Source organism: Ziziphus jujuba, chromosome 8, assembly GCF_031755915.1.
Source record: "Ziziphus jujuba cultivar Dongzao chromosome 8, ASM3175591v1".
Taxonomy (NCBI): Eukaryota; Viridiplantae; Streptophyta; class Magnoliopsida; order Rosales; family Rhamnaceae; genus Ziziphus; species Ziziphus jujuba.
In genome coordinates this window covers 29941503-29965453 of record NC_083386.1, presented here as the reverse complement: position 1 = coordinate 29965453, position 23951 = coordinate 29941503, and the positions used below count along the sequence as shown (strand labels likewise).

Sequence of the window (23951 nt, the reverse complement as noted above, 5' to 3'; positions counted from 1 at the left end):
ATTAATGTAAATTATTCATTAAAAAAATTTAAAAAATTGCTGATATTGTTATTAACTCTTAATGTGCATGTTTTAAAGGAGTTGTATTTATTAATTAAAATATAGTGTAAGTGGAAACATTCATTCATGCTTTAATGATGGATGCAACGCCATTTGGCCATAATCTGTCATGTGCACAATGATAGTGTTTAAAGGTAGAAATCAATTAATCGGTGGGATATTTTTATTTAGCGGCCAGTGGAGTCGTCGGACTCTAATATGTAGCGCCAAAGAGTATATATATTGAAAATCCAACTAATACTACTTTCTTTTATTAAAAAAACAAAAAAAAAAAGGAGGGTTACTGATATGGCAAATCTACCATTTCCCATTTTTAAATGCACAAGACGATATTCCTGTCGGTAGCCTGGCATCTTTTATTTATATCAACCGGTTAAGCATGTGATCATGTTAACTTTACAATACGTGTTTATTTATTTATTTATTAATTATTATTATGAGTTAATTTCCAAAAGCAATTTATATATATATAAAAATACTAAATTAATTAAGCACGATGATCATGTTACTTTGACAATATATATATATATATATATATTTTAACTGGAAAGACGAGAGCCTCGGAGGTGTATAAAATGGCAATTATTTCATCACTTTTACCATCAAGTAGTAAAAACCCGAAAAGAATAGAATAAAAAAACAAGGAACCCAAAAATCTCTCTTTTTGTCAAACTCTCTCAATGGCTTATCCCCTCCTTGCTTCAGTCCCTATATGCAATTTCACTAGATTAAGAACATCTATGCCTCCGATCTCACTACCAAAATCAACAACTACTAGACTAGTTGTTCGTGCAAAGCAAATTAGCACTACTAGTACTAGTGCCAATACTAGTACTACTATCTACAAATCAGACCCTGACATTGCTCGACGATCTGGAGACTATAAACCAGCAATTTGGAACTTTGATCACATCCAGTCACTGAGCAGCGATTACGCGGTAATTAATATGTTAATTCCATGCTTTTATTAATTTTGATTTTCACGTATTATTTTAATTAATTAGAATATTTTTCTTGTCGATCAGTAATATTTAAATTTGATATTATCATTAATATAACTTATAACAGGGAGAACCATATGCTAGACTTGTGGATATGCTCAAGGAAGAAGTGAGAGTGATGCTTCAGGAGGCGGATTGTTTAGCTCAATTGGAGCTCATCGACATGTTGCAAAAGCTTGGTGTGTCTTATCACTTTGAGGATCAAATTCAGAGTATATTGAAGGACATGTTCAACAATATTATGTACACCAATAAAAACAAGGACATGATGAATAATAATTTATATGCCACGGCTCTTCAATTGAGGCTGCTTAGACAACACGGCTATTGGTTACCTCAAGGTATGCCTATATGCGTATTATTTTACTACTTTTAAGTTAACAATATAATTTAGAGAAATGAAACTTACCGTTTCAAGTAATTAAACATATATATTATATGTATGCAGAGGTTTTCAATGGTTTCAAGGACAAGACAGGGAATTTCAAGGCAAGTTTAGGTGAGGATACAGAGGGAATGCTGGCTTTGTACCAAGCTTCATACTATTTGATACAAGGTGAAGATATTTTGGAGGAGGCGAAAGATTTTGCAACCAAACATCTCCAAGAATACATGCAAAGACCGAACAAGGATCAAACTCTGTCCCAACTTATCAGCCATGCATTGGAGCTTCCACTGCACTGGAGGGTCCCAAGGTTCGAGACCAGGTGGTTCATTCAAGTTTATGAAAAGAAACAAGGCATGAATCCCTTCTTGATTGAGCTTGCTAAATTGGATTTCAACATCCTGCAATCCATTTACCAAGAGGATATGAAATATGCCTTCAGGTAGGTAATCTGACTGAATATGCATACGAGGCCATATACACAAAAATGTTCTTTATTAAGTTTTGTCAAAAATTAATGTATATATATATGCACAAATTAATTAAAGTCCAAAAGAATAAAATTATAGAAATTACAAAATAATGGATCTTTGAATTACAACATATAGGTGGTGGAAAAACAGTAAACTTGTGGAGAATTTAAGCTATGCGAGAGATAGAATGATGGTGAGCTTCTTGTGGACGGTGGGAGTAACATTCGAGCCAGAGCTGGGATATTGTAGGAAACTGTCTGCCATTGTTAATGCAATGATTACTGTCATTGATGATACATATGATGTCTACGGTACCTTGGAGGAACTTGAGCTTTTTACGGATGCTGTGCAAAGGTTGGTACAGGATATTGGTACTTCCTTATAATTATCCTTTACATATACCTGACAATGACATAGAGGCTTTTGTTATTTATTTTATTTTTTAAGGATGATGATGATGATGAATTGATGACTGGCCATCAAAACCAACGTTTGAATTTCTTTTGATTTATTTCATATGTTATATGAGCAGGTGGGATGTGAATGCAATAGATCACTTACCTGATTACATGAAGCTATGCTTCCTTGCTCTTCACCACTCAGTAAATGAGATTGCCTTTGATGTCTTTAAGGAACAGGGGATCTACATCCTTAAGTTCCTCAAAAATACGGTATGTTTTAACTTGCTCATCGCATCAATTCACAATTTAACTTCAATTTTTATCATTAATAATTCTCTTATATATATAATTGTATTATATATAAATATTCTCCCTCTCAATCTCATCATAAAAATTAATGAACATTATTGTTCAGTGGATAGGTCTTTGTAAAGCTTATTTGCAAGAGGCAAAGTGGTATTACAGCGGGTACAAGCCAAGCCTGGAAGAATATATTGAAAACGCATGTATGTCCATAGCAACGCCTGTCATACTGGTTCATGCTTTTGCCACAGCCACTAACCCCATAACAGAGGAGGCCATGAAATCCATGGATGAATACCCAGAGGTTATCCATTTGTCAGCAATGCTCTTGAGACTTGCTGATGATCTTGGAACATCACCTGTAAGCATATATATGTATATATATATATATATATATATGAATTTTAGTTAATTAACCTTTTATATATAATATTAATTTTAATTATTATTTTTTTCTGATCAGTATGAAATGCAAAGAGGTGATGTTCCCAAATCGATCCAATGTTACATGAACGAAACTGGAGCTTCTGAAGGTGAAGCCAGGGAACACATAAAATTGATGATTAGTGAGACATGGAAGAAGATGAATAGATACAAAAAAGAAAGTGGTGGTTTCTCAAAGATTTTTATTGAAAGGGCAATGCATCTTGGAAGGACGGCTCAGTATATGTATCTTTATGGAGATGGACATGGTATTGAGGAGAAGGAAACCAAAGACCGAGTCTTATCATTGTTCTTCAATCCCATTCCTCTTAATTAACTAAATATTTACACTTTCAGAGAGTAAATTATATATGCTTTAGAATAATTTTTTGTTTTGTTTACTAATTACTCCAACGAGAATAAATAAACAATAGTTATTTTAAATGCTTTTTATTTCATCATCATTATTGGATTGGGTTGATGATCTAGCTATGAAATCAGAAAAAATCAATTGTGCTCCCGGTCCACCACTTGTGAAAGTGGGAAGTTGTGCTCGCATGAGCATCAGAAATGCACTCACGAAATTTACTGCACTCTAAAGTGAATAGGTCAAAACGACCCAAATTCTTTTAGATTGATTTAAACTTGCTACCATTATTTTATGTATATATACTTCAGGATGAATTAAAAAGAGGCAATGTTCCTAAAGCAATTCAATGTTATATGTGCAAAACGGGTGCTTTTGAAGCTGATGTACATGAGCACATGAACTCAATATGGGGATGGATATGGAGTTCAAGACCACCCACAAAAGACTGTGTCTAAGACTCTAAATTAATTATTAAGTGTGGGATTCTTCAGAAGTGCTGTTTGTTTGAAATAAAAGATGCGATTTGAAAAATGAAAGGACAAACAAACAAAGAATACAAAACAATAAAGGTCAGTAGCTGATGAAACAAATCAAATCAACATAGTCTAAATTAAGTTCAGACTTTGAAGTGGGGACGGGAGGGAGGGCTAAACCTTTCTTATATATGAGCTGTTTTTTTTGTCCTTTATTATATAAGTTTCTCTTCTTCTTTTTTTTTTTTTTTTTTCTCTGTTCCCTATGCGCACCCCACCCATGACTTGAACCCAGCACGTCTTGGCCACCTCAACCAAATGAGCTCGGCAGCTTCGTTCTTTATTATATGAGTTGTTACTGAATATTAGAGTATTCCATATTTCATTTTGTACACAATGAGTGTGATAGCTATTTACGCTTACAACGCTAGTTCAAGTCTACCAAAGGACAAAAAGTGTCTGGGAGCATAGCAATAAATAAAAAAAAAACTGTATTGGAAGTTAATAAAATAAACTTTATTTTCTTATTGGGTCCCCAAGTTCATAATTATGTAGAAGAACATATTCCATGGGGAGCGCTAGCCGTACGCCAATAATGTATTCAAGTATGAACCCTTCTGTTTTTTTGCTTGAACAAGTACGAAGCCCTTTGTATATCAAGATGGTGTCCAAAGCACCTTCATACATAATATTATCACCAGCCATAATATATATATATATATATATATAAATATATATATATATATTATTACAACTTAAATTTAAGATATTTCACTGAAAATTAAAAAAAAAAAAATTAATGAGAGACTCGGGGTTAGGTTTTTATAGGCAAAAAGTATATTCCAAAAGGGCAAGAGCAGTCAAATATATATTCCATCTAAAACTCATGAATCTTTAATCCCTTTTTTCCATTCTCAGCTTAACTTATCTTGCGTTTGGATATGATGCTATCTTCTTAAAAAAATAATTACTTTTACAATGAAATCTTACTTTTACAATGAAATAAGATTTTTATCATGTTGGATAAAGAACTGGAGAACGCGGAGAAGATTCCCATGCATCTATAAATGGAGAGTCACCATCATCAGCTACTTGTTTCAGTACTTCCCATATGCTCATGCAGGGTATGTTTGGCCTTTGGCAACATGTACTACAGCCATGAACAGTATTAAATAAAGCCATCCACGTTTGGCACAAAAACGAAGCACGCTAACCGTGCCACACGTTTTACGAAGCATGCTATTGAGCCTTAAGAACCGCCAAGTCGCACTGTGGTGGGTGGGGTCAATGGTGTACGAGCCTTCTCCCCCCCACCAATATACACAAAAATCCAAGTTAAACCCCACTCCATATAAACATGAGAAATTGGCGTCCAAAATGTTTACAAGGGGCCCAAACTTTTGGACAATCCATATGGCCTCGGCTTTTAGCTTAAAAAATAAAATAAAATAAAATAAAAAATCCATATGGCCTTGGCCTAGCTACGCCAATAATGATTAAAAATATCTTTAATTATAAATATAGTTTACTGTTTATATATAAAAATTGATATTGTTTAAATTTAAATAGTATAAAAATATAGTTCATTTAAAAAAAATATATAAAGAAACAATTTTTTCAACACAAGTCTAAGTTAAATACTCTTTAATATAAACAAAAATAATTGGTGTCCAAAAGTATTTTCAATGTGCCCAAACTTTTGGACAATCCAATCCATATGGTTAAGGTCTAGCCATGCCAATAATAACTAAGAAGATAGGTTATTATTTATGTAGAGTATAAATTGACATCGTTTATATTTAAATAGCATAAAAGTATAATTCATTTTAAAATTATTTTCAAATACTAATTTGCAAATTGTTATTTATAACTATTAATTATTTATGTATTTTATTAAGTTTCTTCTTTTTTGAAAAAATTATTGTTTAAAGAAAATTTTGATTCTAAAGTAACTTTACAATTTCTGACAAACTCTTCATAAGTAGATGGTTATCTTGCAGTGTCTATATTTTTTTCTTACTATATCAACTTTACATAGTGTTTAGACTGATATTAGAGAATTTTTTTTTGAGTGCCTGTATATTTTTCTGATGTGGAAAAAAAAAAATCTAACAATAGTCAGAACCAATGAAGATGCTCTAATGTCCTCTTACATATTTTCAAAAAATTTAATTGTACATTAGTACCTTAAAATTTTAGAATTACATGTATTGAACCCTAAGTTTGAACTTGCGCTAATTGAATATAAAATTTCAAATTTATTACAAATCGATCAAATTGGCTAACAATGTTAACTTTGCCGTTAGATGATATAAGTATGCTGATGTCGTGCGGATATCATGATTTATTTTTCAAAACATAAAATAAAAAACTATATATATATTTTTAAAAGAAAATAATTTTTTTCTTGAAAAACAAATTATGTTGACTCATCTATAACAAAATCAACCCTTTTAGTGGATTAATTTGTAATAAATTTGACTTATGAGTTAATTGTACATTAGTACTTAGGTTATTAATGTACTAAATATTAATGTACAATTAACTCACGGTATTAAAGTACAATTAACCCTTATCAAAATAAAAAAATATTAATATTGAAAGCTATTTTAGAATTTACGGAAAAAGGAAAAAAAAAATTGAAAGCAACTTTATATTTCTCATTTCAATGAGTCGCAAACTAAAAGCTAATTAGACTTTTTTTTTCTTTTTTTCTTAATCATGTAAAATGATTAGTCTGAATTGATGAAAAATAAAGTAATAAGAAATGTAAAATTTATATATATATATATATATATATTTATATATTAATCAAAACTCCTAATAGTGTTTAAGGTATTAGGTTAGAGGCTTTATGATGATGTAATGGTTAAGTTTCTTCTACTAAGCTTAAGTGAAAATATTTATCTTTCACCAAATGAAAGTGAAAAAAAAAAAAAAAAGGGAGTAGAAATAGGTGAGAGGCAAGGAGGTCTATAAAGGACAAACTTTAAATTTTATATGTAAATATTATATAAATGGTATGGTGTAACAAGCCATTCATCATAGATACATAATAATATTGATCTAGAATCCATCCACATGCTTTAGTTCGTTGCTGCCCTAATGCTATGTTGGACGATATCAAAGGTGGATACTTATTTGGACCTTTGGGAGAAATTTTTAATATATTTAGTCTATTAACTTCTCTCAGACTTAAATCATTTCTATATATTATTAAATAATCCAACAAAAATGTGCAAAATCTTGAATAAATTTTAATCTTAAATCATGGAGATAAACAAGCAATAATTGTTAACGTTGTATATTATTATAGATTATTGAATATAGCTATATGGTGATTTGGAAGTAACATAAATGACAGTACATAATTATTACTTGCACATAATATCACTCCTATAAAAGGCCAAGTATATTACACTTTCATGTACATGCAAAAGATGAATGGAAAAGAAAAAGAGCAAAAAAAGATGCAAGCGTTATATCAACTATATATATATATATTATACAAGTATGTTAATTTAAGTGGAAATATTTATCTTTTACCAAAAAAGAAGTAGAAATAGATGGAGGTAAGGAGGTCTATAAGAAGAAAAACTTTAACTTTTATATGTAATCGATTGCATAAATGATATGGTGTAATAAATAATTTATTATTAAACATGTAATATTATTTATGTAGGACCCATCCATATGATTACCCTAATGCTAAGTTGGTCGAAATTAAAGGTGGATACATATCTGGACTTTTAGAGAAAATTTTAATTTGTTTGTCTGTTAACTTCTCATTACTTAAAATTTTAAGAGAGACTAATTATAGAAAGTAATTTGGGGGTGTTGAATTAAAAAATATGATGATGAGTGGGTACATAATATATACAATATGCACATAGAATTAATTAATTATTAAACATGCCATGTACCAATAATTGTTGGATTCTTCCAGACGTGCTGTTTTTTGAAATAAAAGAAACGACTCTTTTTGACGGATCTTAAAAAAAAATAGAGAGGGGCATTATATATTAAGCTATAAATTATTTTTTTGTAAATAGCTTAAATTATTGTCTTCAATAATAACACATAAACAATTGTTAATAGAAAAACAAACAAGCTTTTTGAGGCAGAATAAAATTAGAGAATTAAAAAAAATCTGAAAAAAAAAGGAAATGAAGAAATAAAATTAACAAAAGATAACTTAAAAACACTTAAACAATAATTTAATTATTAAATATATTAACTAAATTGAAAACTAACCCATCAAATCAAATGATATGAATAATCAGAAGAAAATAAAATAATTTTTTAATAAAAAATAATGTAATAAAAAGGAACTTGACATAACCTTTTTAAAATAAAAATGAAAATGAAAGGGGCACTAATGGTATTACAAGAAAGAAAGGGAAAAGATATAAAAGTTTTTTAAAAATAAAAAATAAATTGAAGGGGTCGCTTGCCGCCCGCCTCCCTTGGTGAATCCGCCAGTGTAAAAAAGGAAAGGATATATCTGGCATTTAAAAGTAAGCAAGGGACAGACAACCAAATAATAGAAAATAATAATGTAATGAAAAAAACATGTTAGTGGCTGATGTGACTCATATCAAATCAGGCTGCTCTAAGTTCGCACTTTAAAGTGAAAAAAACATGTTAGTGGCTAAACCTGTTTTTTACTGCAAATAAGAGCATTCGATTTAATTTATTTAAAATAATTGAATTCAAAGTTTTTTCTTTTTTCGGGTCCCCAAGTTCATATTCGCGGAGCAGGGCTAGCCAATAATGTATGCAAATATATCAAAATAGTGTCCAAGCACCTTTATACATAGTATCACTATCACCAGCCACAAGAGATATTTCATTGGATATATATAAAAAGATGAGAGACTCGGATTAGGGCTATAGAAGGCAATATGTAGATTCCAAAAGGCAAGTAGACAAATATATATTCCATCAGCAATCCATATTAAAACTACCAATCAAATATGAACCAGTAGTCGGTACCAAACGCTAAATCATGTGCATACTACCAGTACCACCAATCATATATGAACCTGCTGCAGTACCAAACCCGCAGTTTGATATACGGAATGCATGCTATCCTATCTCTATGTGAATGCCAAGCTCATATACACACCATTTGATAGAAGGTGAAAGTACTTAATTTGGAGGAAGCAAAAGATATATTTTCACCACCAAATTAACATCTTAAAGAACTTTTCCGTCCAACGACCTCATACGAAAGATGATCGAAATGATGATGAACTAATTTACATGCATTAATTAGTATTAGACATATAGCTGGTGTTAATTGACAAAATAAAACAAACATGAAGACTAAAATTTTGTTCCCCATCTTTATGGTACTTTGAGTGACCAGCTTTAAGAAAAAAATAAAAATAAAAATTGATGATAAAAAAAGGGGGGAAATATATATATATATATATATATATATTAACATTTTTAAATAGCTAATTAAGCATCTATACAATATTTCTTAGTTACATTTCTTTTAATTTTTTTTCCTTACTTTTATGAACAGCTATATATTTTTAAACAAATCTTTTTGCAGGTTTTTCAAGTACCAATACTCAACAGCTCTAATTTTTGTTTTTACTTTTTTAGATATATATTTTTTTGAAATTTTGGTGTCATGATAAGAAACGGTTTTAGGTATACACTAATGTTTTTGTAAATAATATATATTATAAGCACTCGTATTGAACTTGAAGACGACCTTGCGAATGAGCATAAGTGAGCATCAGCAATATCAGTGAGTGATTATATTTTTAAATAAATTTGGATATATTAATACAATATATATGGTTTGGATATTATATATATATATATATAAGGGTTCATTTAAATCTTTATTTTATGCATATATAAATTACTGACTTTTAAGTATATGTGTTATCATTTTACGTTATTTTTTATAACATTTGTAATGGTTTCAAATTCTAATGAGTTTATAATGAACTTGTGAATATTCATATTAAAATATTTTGATAATTATATCGATATTTTAGTCATTTTAAGAAATAATTTATTTGAGAAAGCAGATTGAAAATTATATATTTTAAAAAATGTTTAAATGTTTTATATTTTTAAATCCTTAAAAATGATTCATAATATATATATATATATATATATATATATATATATATATATATATTTCACTATTGGTATTTATATTTTTGCAGGAAAGGATGATTTGCAATTTTTGAAGTATTTAAATACATAGTTAAATTTGAATATTAAATTATGCTTCCTAGTACAATATTGTTGGAAAAGTGGAAAATAAGATTTTGAAAATATTGTACTTTTGTTTTTAATTGATGTATCATATAATACTAGTAGTTTGGTTTAGTATTTATATAATAGCACGGAGGTTTACCACGATTTCTACAATATGCTAAAGATCGTGAGATGGGATCATCCTACAATTTTATTATTGTCACGATACATTTTGTACAATAAAAATCGTAAAATAGGCTTATCCCACAATTTTGTATTGCCACTTTACCTTTAGGATGTTAAAGATTGTGAGGTCGATTCATCCAATAAATTTATTTTCCTTTTATTATCTAGTGGTATATTAGAATACTATACATTACTTAGCAGTACTAGATATATCGTATGATATATTTTTTATGTTTCTAAATAGATTATCAATTTTTTAATATTTATAGTTTTCATGTATTTTTTATAATCATTTTATAAAATTATGTTTATACTATTTAACGCTCAGTATTTAAATTATAATTAATTTAATATATAATATTTTAATAGTTATTAATTTATGCTATTTAAATATAAATTTTATGATATTAATTTAGAATATAAATTAGATTTTATAAAATAAATTTTAAACGAAAAATCTTTTAAAAAAGTGGAATGAAAAATATTGAGATTTTTTTTTTTTTATAGAAATAAAATAATGTTTTCTATTATATAATGTCAGTCACTGAACCAATATTTGTGGGGTAATATATAAAGTAAACAATAGCCTTTTGACTATCCAGGTGCTTTTGACTATCCACGTGCTTAACATTGAATCTTGGATTCCTTTAGATATTGTTCATAAAAGTATCGACAGACGTTTTTGGCATTGTCTGGATGATGATAGTGTAAAAGATCTCAGCAATTAAAATTACAACAGACAATAATTGGTGGCATGAGAGATAACAGTAGACAAGAAAATTACTGATGTATATTGTATAGATATATAGTATTTTTTTTATTTGTCCAAAACATTCTCAAACGTAAATGTAAAAACATAATATTAACGGGACTAACTAATTTATCAAGTTATTTATTAAATATGTATATGTTATTATATGATTAAATTATATTTAATTATATTTATTTTTTTAAAAGTTAATTTATTTATTTTTAAATTATATTAATATATTAATCTATTAAATAATAGCATATGTATATTTAATGAATAACTTGATAAATTAGTTGGTGCATATAATATTACTCAAATATAAACTATTATTATGTTATCAATTGAAAAATTAATATAGCCTATTAAATATAGATAAATATTTTTTCATGGAAAAAATTTTCAATATACCAAAAAAAAAAAAGAAAAATAGATGAGTGAACCTCAAAGTGTTCCACTGGTTAGCAATAATATTTTCTAACGTGGACTCTAAAAATGAAAGCCACACAATTATTTGCTATATCCCTATGATTATAAATTAAAGGTTTTAACATATAAAATCGAGTGGACTTTTGAAGGACTTGACCAGAAGAGCCTCGGTAAACAAAGAGTTGAAAACGGCTGCAAGTAGATGAAGCTTGCCGCCTTTAGTAGGTATCACCTTTCATTTTGAGAGTAGGTTGATCTTTGTTTTTCTTCCTCAACTTTTTAGCTATGGAAGATTACTCTACCACTCAGTTCATATAAGATAATGAGGATAAATTAAGATAATTTAAATAAAAAGAATATTTTGAAAATGGCATAATATTTTGCAGGAACAGATAACTTTCAGATCAATATCTATCTCATGCAACGAATTTCAGATAATGAGGATAAATTAAGATAATTAAAAAAAAAAATTGAAAATGGCATAATATTTTGGCTGGGACTGATAACTTTCATATTAATGTCTATCTCGTGCAACGAAATTCGGCCCAGTGAGATCTGTATGATTAGATTTGTTTTTCTTTATTATTATTATTATTATTATTATCATTATCATTTTTGGTGAATTGCTTTTACTAAAAATATGGATAATCAAAATGGTATAAATATCAAGCCATGTCCGTATATCTAATTTCAATTTCATTTTAACTAGTTTTTAATATTATATATAATATTTTTTTTTTCTAAAAAACTAGATTTGTTATTTGTATAATCAAATTTGTGTTACCACTTATTGTACTAATACTTTAATGTTTAACAAATTATTATAATTTAAAAACCAAAAAAAATATTATTATAACCTAAATGCAAGAATAAATTTATGCCCCAAAAAGAAAAAATGGATAGATAAATGCAATAATTATTAAAAATTAAATAAACAAATTAATTGTAGTATTATTGGATCATAATTTTGTTCTTTTTCATTTTGACAATTTTTTTCTTCTTATTCTGTGGGCGAATTTTGTTCTATAAGTTAGAATTAGATTGAATTATTTTAAGTTAAGCCCAATCAACTTTGTCTCTTATATTGGAGATGAGAAGAATTTAAATTCGGATCATAAAATTAATATATATATATATATATACCCACAAAGCAAAAGACCCAATAAAATATTATCCACAACTAATCAAAAAAATGGGTAAATATTCTTGATATTTTATTAAAAAGATAAGAGGCTTGGAGTTCTATAAAAGGCAAGTGACAATTTAATGGGGATCTACTGTCATCTAATCAGTGAATTAATTATATCTCATCATCTCGAGTTTAGAATTCTCCTTACGCTTTTTTGATTCACGATTCTATGTTAATTAATATGCATTAGTAGTAATTTTTTTTACTAGGGATTTTTTTTTTTAAAATTTCTTTTTTGATATGTTTTCTAAATGAAAAAGCACCGTAGACAGACATCCATGTCAATCTATATATAGGCTTATCATATATAAATCCAATAGAATATGTGAAAAAGCAAGGCCGCAGGCAGGAAGAATAGTCCATCAAAACTCTCCAAATGGCTCATCACCTTTCTGCATTTTCCCTCCCTTTGTGCAATAGTGCTTTTAGTACTAGATTACAACCTTGTATGCCTCCAATCTCACTTGCAAAATCCAGAGTTGTCGTCCATGCCCAGCAAAGCACGACCACTGCAACCAAAACTGCTTTCGGACCAGACACCACTAATATTGGTGGTCGGCGATCCGTAGACTATAAACCCGCAATTTGGAACTTTGATCACATCCAGTCATTAAGAAACGACTATACTGTATAAACTAATTAGCTAGTTTAGTAGTACTAGTGTTTTTGCATAATTATGATGATGGTTTTTGATTTGCTGATAATACTAACTAATTAACTAATTATTGCAAATTAACAGGGACAATCATGCGAGAGACGTGCGAATAAGCTGAAGGAGCAAGTGAGAGTGATGGTTGAAGTGGCTGCAGATGATGATCCTTTAATTCAACTCCAACTCATCGATATGTTGCAGAGGCTTGGTTTGTCTTATCACTTTGCCGATCAAATTCAGACTATTTTGAAGACCATACACAATACTACCGAGGAGGCATGGAAGATTTTGGACAACAATTTATATGCCACTGCTCTTCAGTTTAGGCTTCTAAGACAACATGGATATATATATCATTACTTTTAAGACCATAAAGTAATTTGTAGAAACTTACTTACCATTTCAATGCACAGAGGTTTTCAACGTTTTCAAGGACGAAACAGGGAAGTTCAAGGCATGCTTAAGTAAGGATACAGAAGGAATGTTATCTTTATACCAAGCTTCATATTATTTGACACAAGGTGAAACTATTTTGGAGGAAGCAAAAGCTTTCGCCACCAAATATCTCAAACAATACTTGCAAACACAGATCAACAACAAAGATCAATTTCTTGCCAAACAAGTAAGCCATGCCTTGGAGCTTCCACTGCACTGGAGGGTCCCTAGGTTGGAAACCAGGTGGTTCATCGAACTTTGCGATAACCAACAATCCATGGTTAATCCTATCCTGATTGAGCTTGCTAAATTGGATTTCAACATGCTGCAAGCCGTTTACCAAGAAGATTTGAAATATGTCTTCAGGTTATATAGCCACAACCAAATATATATATATATATATATATATCTTATTTTAATTTTCGATCCCCAACTTTCCTAGCTTATCAATGCTGAAAAAAATGTTCATGCACAAAAGGCTTTACAAAGTCCAAATCAAAATTATAGTATATGTATATGAGTTATATGTAGGTGGTGGAGGAACAGTCGGCTTGGGGAAAATTTAAGCTATGCGAGGGACAGAGTAATGGTGAGCTTCTTATGGACAGTGGGATTGACATTCGAACCTGAGCTGGGATATTGTAGGAGAATGTCTGCCATTGTTAATGCAATGATTACTGTAATTGATGACACATATGATGTCTACGGTACCTTGGATGAATTGGAGCTCTTTACAACCGCTGTTGAAAGGTTTGTATGTGTGTGTATTCCTGACATGTGATTCAAACGGCTAAAACTTATTATTATTATTTTTTTCTTTTGCAATTTGTTTATATGTTTTCAGATGGGATGTAAATGCAATAGATCATCTACCCGATTACATGAAGCTATGCTTCCTTGCTCTTCACCATTCAATAAATGAGATTGCCTTTGATGTCTTCAAGGAACAGGGGATCTACATCATTAAATTCCTTAAAAATATGGTATATATGCATATATATATATATATATATATATATTATTATTATTATTATCAAATCTGCTTCAACTATAATAATCAATTAACTTTGGCAATTTTAGAATTGTCTACATTTAGTTCATATTATTTCCGAGTATAAATCCTTTAATTAGTGGGCTAATTAGTGGGCAGGTCTTTGTGAAGCTTACTTGCAAGAGGCAAAGTGGTATTGCAGTGGATACAAACCAACGGTGGAAGAATATATTGAAAATGCATGCATTTCAATATCAGCACCTGTTATACTGCTTCATGTTTATGCTACAGCCACCAACCCCATAGAAGAAGAGGTCCTCAAGTCCTTGGTTGAGTACCCCAATATTGTCAAGTGGTCAGGAGTTGTCTTAAGACTTGCAAATAACCTAAAAACATCACCTGTAAGCGCAAACATGATACTCTCCTACTTTACTTAAATTTAATTATTATTATTTTATATATATAAGATATATTAACAATCTCTCTTAAAATGTTTTTTGTTTTTGTTTTTGCTTGCTTCAGTATGAGATAAAAAGAGGTGATGTTCCCAAAATAATCCAATGCTATATAAAGGAGACTGGTGCTTCTGAAGCTGATGCTCGGGAACACATAAGGTTTTTGGTTGACCAAACGTGGAAGAAGATGAATGAATATAAAGCAACAAATTCAAATTCTTATTTCTCCAAAATTTTTGTTGAAAGAGCAATGCATCTTGGTAGGACAGCCCAGTACATGTACCTTTCTGGAGATGGACATAGTATTGAAGAGGCAGAGACCAAAGACCGCATTTTATCATTGTTCTTAAATCCCATTCCCCTTAATTAGAATGGTGATTACAAATTTGTTAATTACGTTCATATTGCTGATCATGTTGTGACTTAGTGTGGCCAACAATTTATCAAATCAACTAAATTTGTTATCATATATGAATTTTTGATGTGTTAGGAATATGGTTATTAATGCATAAATGGTAAAGGTTAACTCAATTTTTTAATTTTAAATCATTAGTTGAATTGCATCTTTATAAGCATACACAAAGCCGTTTTTAAATTTTTTTTTTAATATTACGAATTTTGTCCAATTTATCATTTCATATCAAAAAATAAAAAAAAATCATCATTATATTACTCATCGTGCGTGTGTGTGTGTGTAAATATTATAATTTATTCATGGGTTTAAGTTCATATGCAAACCCTTCAAAAGTAAATTAAATTTTCAATGGGTGATTACTTTGACCAATGGAGAAAAAGCAGCTGGTTTTGGCCAATGTCACTCCATCGCCCACTGTGCCACTGCCCAATGTTTAATATACGAAAGTTCATAATACAGTCAGATCAGATAATTTAAAATCTAAAACAAAATGAAATCAGATTTGTTCTATTCGGTATAACTTTTGGAAAGCCCAAAAACTATTAAGGCTCAAAAGCTATTTTTTGGAGCATCGGAATAATTTTTAGGAAGTGCTTTTGGTATTTAGAAGCATTTTTAACCAAAATTAAAGAAGAATAACTTTTTTTAGAAGAAGCAAAAATAAAAACAAAAATATTTTGGTTGTATGAACGTAAGTGACAAAATTCAAAAAGCAAATAATGGACTGTTAGGACTCACAAGCCACGTGAAATATGAATATAATATTATATTGAATAGTTGGATTTTAATTTAAGCCTCTATTTAGCATAGCTTTGTTTTTGTTTTTGCTTCTGTTTTTTTAAAGCTGCTTTCTAACATAGTCATTTTTCATGGACTTTGGTTAGAAACACTTTTGAAAATTAAAAATATTATTTGAAAGTTATTCAAATATTTTCGAAAATGGTTTTTGAGTTTCGAAAACGGTTTTTGAGTTTCAAAAACTGCTTTCACCTTCTTAGAAGCTCAACTAAACTGGCCCAACATTGAGTAAAAAGAAATTGACAAGAAAAATGGCAAAAAATAAAAAAAATAAAAAGCATAAAAAAATCCAAGCGTAAAAAAAAAAATAAAAAAAAATAATTGTAAAGTAGCTTTTTTTTTTTTTTTTTTAATTTTAGTAAATACATATTCCAAGCTTTTTAAAAAGAATAGAAAATCCCTTATTTTGAGGAACTGAGATTGGATAGGAAAGAGAAATACAAATTTAAAAATCCAATCAAATAAAGAAAATCAAAATTTTAGGAATATGTATTTTATTCCACCATTTAATCTATAAAACAAACGTGCCCTTAATTTATTTTTTTCTTTTTCTCATTTTTATGGGATGCTAATGCAACCTACCAGATTACATGAAGCTATGCTTCCTTGCTCTTCGCCGCTCAGTAAATGATATTCCATTTGTTGTGTTTAAGGAACGGGGGATCCACATCCTTAAGTTCCTCAAATAAAATTCGGTATGTTATAACTTGCTCATCACATCAATTCGCAATTTAGCTTCAATTTTTATCATTAATAATTCTCTTATGTATATTTATTATATATATATATATATATATACACTCTCCCTCTCAATCTCATCTTAAAAATTAATGAACATTATTGTTCAGTGGATAGGACTTTGTAAAGCTTATTTGCAAGAGGCAAAGTGGTATTACAGGGGGTACAAGCCAAGCCTGAAAGAATATATAGAAAACGCATCTATTTTCATGGCAACACCTGTCATATTGGTTCATGCTTTTGCCACTGCCACCAATCCCATAACAGAGAAGGCCATGAAATCCGTAGATGACTACCCAGAGGTTATCCATTTGTCAGCAATGCTCTTGAGGTGATGTTCCCAAATCGTTCCAATGCTACATGAATGAAGCTGGAGCTTCTGAAGGTGAAGCTAGAGAACATATAAAATTGATGATTACTGAAACATGGAAGAAGATGAATGAATACAAAAAAGAAAGTGGTGGTTGCTCAATGATTTTTATTGAAAGTGCAATGCATATATATTTTTTCAAATAAAGAAGAATGTTATTGAATCAGGGACCTAGGAGCTAATTAAGGAACTACTTTCTCGACAAAATTCCCAGTTAAATCCCCCTCGACATGAACAAAAATAATTGGTGTCCAAAATTATTTACATGGGACCCAAACTTTTGAGTACTTCATACAGCCTCGGTCCTATGCCTAGCCACGCCAATAATGATTAATGCCCTTTAGCAATTAAAAACAGCAATATTGAAAGCAACTTTAAAATTTACCAAAAAAGGAAAAAAAAATTGAAAGCAGCTTTATGTTTGTTCGTTTTAATCAGTCACATTAACTGATTAGACAGAATTGATTAAAAAAATAGTAACAATAAATGTGAAATTTTTTTCTTTTTATTTTTTGGAAAAAATTTCTGATAGTATTAAAGGTGTCAAGTAAAAGTTTTGTGATGATACAATGATTAAGTGATTTTTTTCCATTAAATTAGTATTTCAATTTAGGAAAAAGAAGAAGAAGAAGAAGAAATAATGTATAGTTTGGAGAAGAAAAGTGAAATAATATCTAAAACATGCAAGCATTGTTATTACCGAAAAAAATGCAAGCATTATATCAACTGTGTATATTAATATATGATTATGTTAATTTAAGTGGAAACATTTACCTTTTATAAAAAAAAAAAAAAAAATGAAAGCAGATGAGAGGCAAAGCGGTATATAAAAGAAAAAAATTTAACTTTTATATGTACAACATTTTGAATAAATTTCAATTTCAAATCTTTAAGATAAACACGCAACAACTATAGTTAGTTATTATGTATCATTATAGGTTATTGAATTTATACATAAAAGTTCTATTAAGTTATTATGTCTTCCATGTAATATTTCTCCTATAAAAGGCCAAGTATATCATTATCATGTACACCCAAGAGATCAAGACATTTCTTTTAGCTGTCTCAATTTTTTTTCTTTTTGGGTTTTACGAAGAGATCAAGGAAAAGAAAAGAAAAAAGATAATCTCTCTCTCTCTCAATGGCTAATCACCTTGTAGCTTCACTTCCCATATCCATGCCTCGTGTGCATATCTCATCACTTGCAATTTCAAAATCAACTTCTTCTTCTACTGGACTAGTTTTGGCTCAAGCACATCAGCAATGCTCCATGAAAACTGCCTTTCAACCACCGAAAACTACCAAGGATATTGCTCGAAGATCGGCGAACTACAAACCCACAATTTGGAACTTTGATTACATCCACTCACTATCAAACAATTACGTGGTATAATATAATATTATATGTATTTATATATCAAGAATTAATACGCATGGTTTTGAGTATATATATATATATATATGTATGTATGTATCTTCAGGGAGAAACATACAGTAAACGTGCGGAGGAGCCGAAGGAACAAGTAAGGGCGATAATTGAGGAGGCCGTAGATGATCCTCTGCTTCAACTCAATCTCATCGATACATTGCAGAGACTTGGCTTGTCTTATCACTTTCAGGATCACATTCACACTATTTTGAAGGCCATGCACAATACTCAGGCATGGAGGAACGAGATTATTAATAATAATTTATACGCCACAGCTCTTGATTTTAGGCTCCTAAGACAACACGGTTATTGGGTTCCTCAAGGTACGTATAATTATGTACACACACACACACATATATATATACAATTTTGACAAGTTAGGATACCCTGCTTTTTATAAAATATGGATTATCTTGATGTGAAAATTACTATATATATATAATTTATAACTTTAATTAAAATGATATTTATATCAAAATTGTTTGCAGAGGTTTTTAATGGTTTCAAGGAAGGAGGGACTTTCAAGGCATGCTTAAGTGAGGATACAGAAGGAATGCTATCTCTGTATGAAGCTTCATATCATTCAGTAGAAGGTGAAAGTACTTTGGAGGAAGCAAAAGATTTCACCACCAAACATCTCAAACAATACATCCAAAATAAGAAGCTAGATGACCAAAATGAACAACTTTCTATCTTAGTAACCCATGCATTAGAGCTTCCACTCCACTGGAGGACGCCAAGATTGGAGACCAGATGGTTCATCGATGTATATCACACCACAAAACACATGAATCCTATTATACTTGAGCTTGCGAAATTGGATTACAACATGGTGCAGTCAACGCACCAGGAAGATCTCAAACATGCATACAGGTTTCAATTATAATATTGATAATTAATCTAAATTCTTGGTTGATTAATTAATTTTTCATTATATATGCATATATATATATATATATATATGTAATACACCTCAGTCATTGCTATATATATATGTCAATTAAGGTGGTGGAGCAACACTGGACTGGTACCAAAATTGAGCTTTGCCAGGGACAGGTTGGTTGAGAATTTCTTATGGTCAATGGAAATGATATCAGAGCCTCAATTTGGATATTGTAGGAGAATGTCTACAAGGATTCTTTCATTAATTACAACAATTGATGATATATATGATTTGTATGGTACCTTGGATGAACTGGAGCTCTTTACAAATGCTGTTCAAAGGTTGGTATATATATACACACACACACACATAGATAGATATATATATATATATATATATGCAGAAAGTTTCTTACCCAAGATTGTCCAGGGATCATCGTATTACTAATAACATGTCGTCTATTATTGCCCTGTTACAGGTAATATGATAATTAATTTTGGACAAAAAGTTTGTTTAGGATTCTAGATAAGAGAATTTAGATATATATATATATATATATATACGCACATATGTTTCATTAATTTTCTGTTTATTAATGTTCTATATATTTATATACATGAATACAGATGGGATATGAATGAAATGGATGGGCTACCAGATTACATGAAGTTATGTTTCCTTGCTCTTCATAATTCAATAAATGAGATGGCATTTGACGTTCTAAAGAACCGGGAGTTTCATATCATTAAGTACCTCAAAAACTCAGTACTGATCTCATCTCTCTAACTAATTACTTCTATTAATTATTAACTCAGTATAATTTTACTTTCAAAATACGGTAGTATATATCTCTCTTTGATTTTGATCTGGCATTAATATATATTTAAATCAATATTGTTCAGTGGGCAGATCTTTGTAAATCTTATTTACAGGAGGCAAAGTTGTACTATTCTGGATACACACCAACCTTGCAAGAGTATATTGAAAATGCATGGGTTTCAATATCCGCACCCCTTGTACTGGTGCATGCCTATTTCTTTCTTAACAATCCTATAACACAAGAGGAATTGCAACGTTTGGAAGAATACTCTGGGATAATCCGATCCTCAGCAATTGTTCTTCGACTTGCAGATGATTTAGGAACATCATCAGTACGTACTGATTAAATCAAAATTATAAGTATAAATATATATTTTATTTCTGTTATATCAATACAGACTAATTAAATAAATTTGTTACGTACTACCATAATATTATTTTTCTTTTATATATAATTCAGGATGAATTAAAGAGAGGCGATGTTCCTAAAGCAATGCAATGTTATATGCATGAAAGTTGTGCTTCTGAAGAAGATGCATATGAGCATATAAAATTTCTGATTGAAAAAATGTGGAAGAAGATGAATGAAGATTCAGGATATGCAAAGTCTGCTGGTAATATTTACTCTGAAACTTTTATAAGAAGTGCCATGAATTTGACTAGAATGGCTCAGTGCATTTACCTATACGGGGATGGATATGGAGTTCAAGACCGCCACACAAAAGACAATGTCTTATCCTCAGTTATCGAACCTATTCCCCTTTAGACATAATTAAACTTCAATATTGTTAATTTTATGCTCTTTGCCCAGGTTTCCAAGCTACCTATGATATATCTATTAATCAATAATGCAAATTAAATTCTTCCTCCACATACGTATATATTTAAGATATTATTTGTAATGTATATAAATATATATATATATATATATATATATATATATTTAAGATGGATATGAATCGTCTCTTAATCTAAGCTTCACCAAAACTTTTAAAAATTTAATGACAATGTGGCCACTAATCTGTTGTATGGTCAAAGGTTATTTCTCTTCCATTTTAATTTTCAAAACTTCCATATAAGGACATTTTATAATAAATGAATAAATTTAGTCTTTAATGCAGCCTTCTATTTTTTTTTTATTTTTTTTTTTGACTTCTTTTATAGAGATTCATGGATTAAAATAAAAATAAAATAATCATGAATCTCCTTTCAAAAAATGTAATAAATTATCAAATTTTTAAAAATTTTGAATACTTAACATTTTATACTTATATAAAAAAAAAAAAAACCTTTGATAATAAAAGTGCACTCTAAACCATAGTATTTGGAGATAAAAGTTATACAATTTAAATATAAAACAAGACCAATAATATTTGTTTAAAGAAATTATTTGTAATTTATGTTGGAAATATTACTTCTGTGGTTGTGAAATTCTTTTAATTTTTATTCTTTTTGAAAAAAATGATATTTTTCAGGTTTTTTTTTTTTTTTTTTTGGGGGGGGGGGTTTAATACTCAAACAGATTTTAGATATTCTTTTTTCATTCATTTTGATTTTTTTTTTTTTTTTTTTTTTTTTTTTAGGTTCTTAATCCACTTTTACTTCGACCTCTATGTGGCCACTTATACTGAAAGAGGAGTTTGATAAAATATTGCTTCTCACATTCTAAGGCCTACTGATTTTAAAAGCTCCTTTTAATTTTTTATTATTTTTCAAGATTTCCCATTCCATAGTTTTGTTTTTATTTTGTAGTAATAGGTAGTTTACCATTGTTTACTTATGTATTTAATGGACATAATTTATTGAAAAACTAACTATATTTAGAAGTTTTTGAAATAAAAAAGAGAAATAATCTTGATCTTCTAGTGGGTAGATGATCACTTGAGAAATAATCTTAATATTCTAGTGGGTAGATGATCACTTGTCCTTCAATCCTTAAAAGTTTAAATTAAACCCAAATTAGGAGAGGATCCATGTCTATAAATAGATATAAAAGAGAGACTAACTATAAAAAGTAATTAATTTGGAGTATTGAACTAAAATATAATGATGAATGGGTACATAGTATAATAGGTACATAGAATTAGTTAATTGTTAAGAAAGACGTGCTGTTTTTTTTTTTAAATAAAATAATCGACTTGAAAAAGGACTACGTAGCATAATGTAATTAAGGGACAAACAACCAAACGATACAACCAAAAGAAAAACAGTTGTAGATGATAACTCAAAACAAATCAAGATTGGTTCAGAGACTTTAAAGTGGGCCAAGGGAGAGAGGGGGCTAAATTTTTAATTTGTTATATATATATATATATATATACATATATATGAGTTGTTACTCAAAATAAGAACATTTGATTTAACCTTTCAAATCATTAAGAGTATCTCCAAGATTATTTTTATTGGAGTCTATGTAACATAGATTTTGGAAAGTATTCATGCTTATATAACAGTTTTTCTATTTAATAGATAATGTTTTAGACAATTTTTCTCCAATGAATTCTGTTTAAAATGTCGTTAAATGCTAATGTGTAATTTTTTATTTTAAAATTATATTAAATTAAAAAAATCAAAAACTCATGCATTGGTTTTTTTCTTTTCACAAAAATCAATAAAAATAAATAAAATACTGATTCACCATGTCTAATAGAACTTCTAAAAGTAGACAATATCCTTTACAGTTTCTATTTCTTTTGTTGCCACATCAGTTTGACAGAACTTATGCACAGAACTATTGAAGAAGATTTTTTTAAAATCTTATTCATTTATCTGATGTAGCAAATAATTTTTAAATATATAAAGAACCATTAGAGATGCTCTAATTAAACAAATTTATTTCCTTATTTGGTCCCCCAAGTTCATCATTATCCACAAGAACATATATTCCAGGGAGTGGGCTAGTCGTAAGCCAATAATATCCGCAAATATGGAAGCCCTTTACATATCAAAATTGTGTCAAAGCACCTTTATACGTAACATTATCACCGGCCACAAATATATATATATATATAGATATATATTAAAACTATTAAATTATACAAATAAATTTAAAATATTTCATTTGAAATAAAAAGATGAGAAACTCGGATTAGATTTATAAAATTTTATAAGTAGATCCCAAAAGGCAAGTATTTCTATTTCAAACTCATGGATTCCTTTATCCTTTTTCTCATTTTTGTCTTGCACGTTGATATAATGCCATTTTATTTAAAAAATTAAAAAAGATTTTATTACCGATCCGACAGAAAAAGAAAACACCATACCAGACAGAAAAAGAAAACCACATGTATCCATCAA

The 23951-nt window shown here is 29.3% G+C and overlaps 2 protein-coding genes and 1 pseudogene across 6 annotated transcripts; all 3 read left to right on the top strand.

Moving 5' to 3' along the window:
- The first annotated feature begins 628 nt into the window (after positions 1-628).
- On the top strand, positions 629-3504 carry LOC107414899 (terpene synthase 10). 2 transcript variants are annotated; one of them, XM_048469544.2, is made up of 7 exons: positions 629-998; positions 1129-1402; positions 1510-1888; positions 2055-2273; positions 2452-2590; positions 2736-2927; positions 3087-3504. In XM_048469544.2, exons 1-7 carry the CDS (start codon positions 741-743, stop codon positions 3381-3383), a joined length of 1758 nt encoding a protein of 585 aa, XP_048325501.2. In that variant the 5' UTR covers positions 629-740; the 3' UTR covers positions 3384-3504. The 2 variants fall into 2 exon arrangements, with proteins under 2 accessions (XP_048325501.2, XP_015878597.3); XM_016023111.4 differs by having other exon boundaries at positions 631-998; positions 2736-2984.
- Positions 3505-13008: 9504 nt separating this feature from the next.
- LOC112491085 (terpene synthase 10-like) lies at positions 13009-15685 on the top strand (annotated as a pseudogene).
- Positions 15686-18545: 2860 nt separating this feature from the next.
- On the top strand, positions 18546-21535 carry LOC107414811 (terpene synthase 10). 4 transcript variants are annotated; one of them, XM_048469480.2, is made up of 7 exons: positions 18546-18910; positions 19005-19275; positions 19441-19825; positions 20072-20176; positions 20462-20600; positions 20738-20986; positions 21115-21535. In XM_048469480.2, the coding sequence occupies exons 1-7, from the start codon at positions 18665-18667 to the stop codon at positions 21418-21420; spliced, it is 1701 nt and encodes a 566-aa protein (XP_048325437.2). In that variant the 5' UTR covers positions 18546-18664; the 3' UTR covers positions 21421-21535. The 4 variants fall into 4 exon arrangements, with proteins under 4 accessions (XP_048325437.2, XP_048325438.2, XP_048325436.2 ...); XM_048469481.2 differs by lacking the exon at positions 20072-20176 and adding an exon at positions 19958-20008; XM_048469479.2 differs by having other exon boundaries at positions 19958-20176; positions 20768-20986.
- The last annotated feature ends 2416 nt before the right edge of the window (positions 21536-23951 follow it).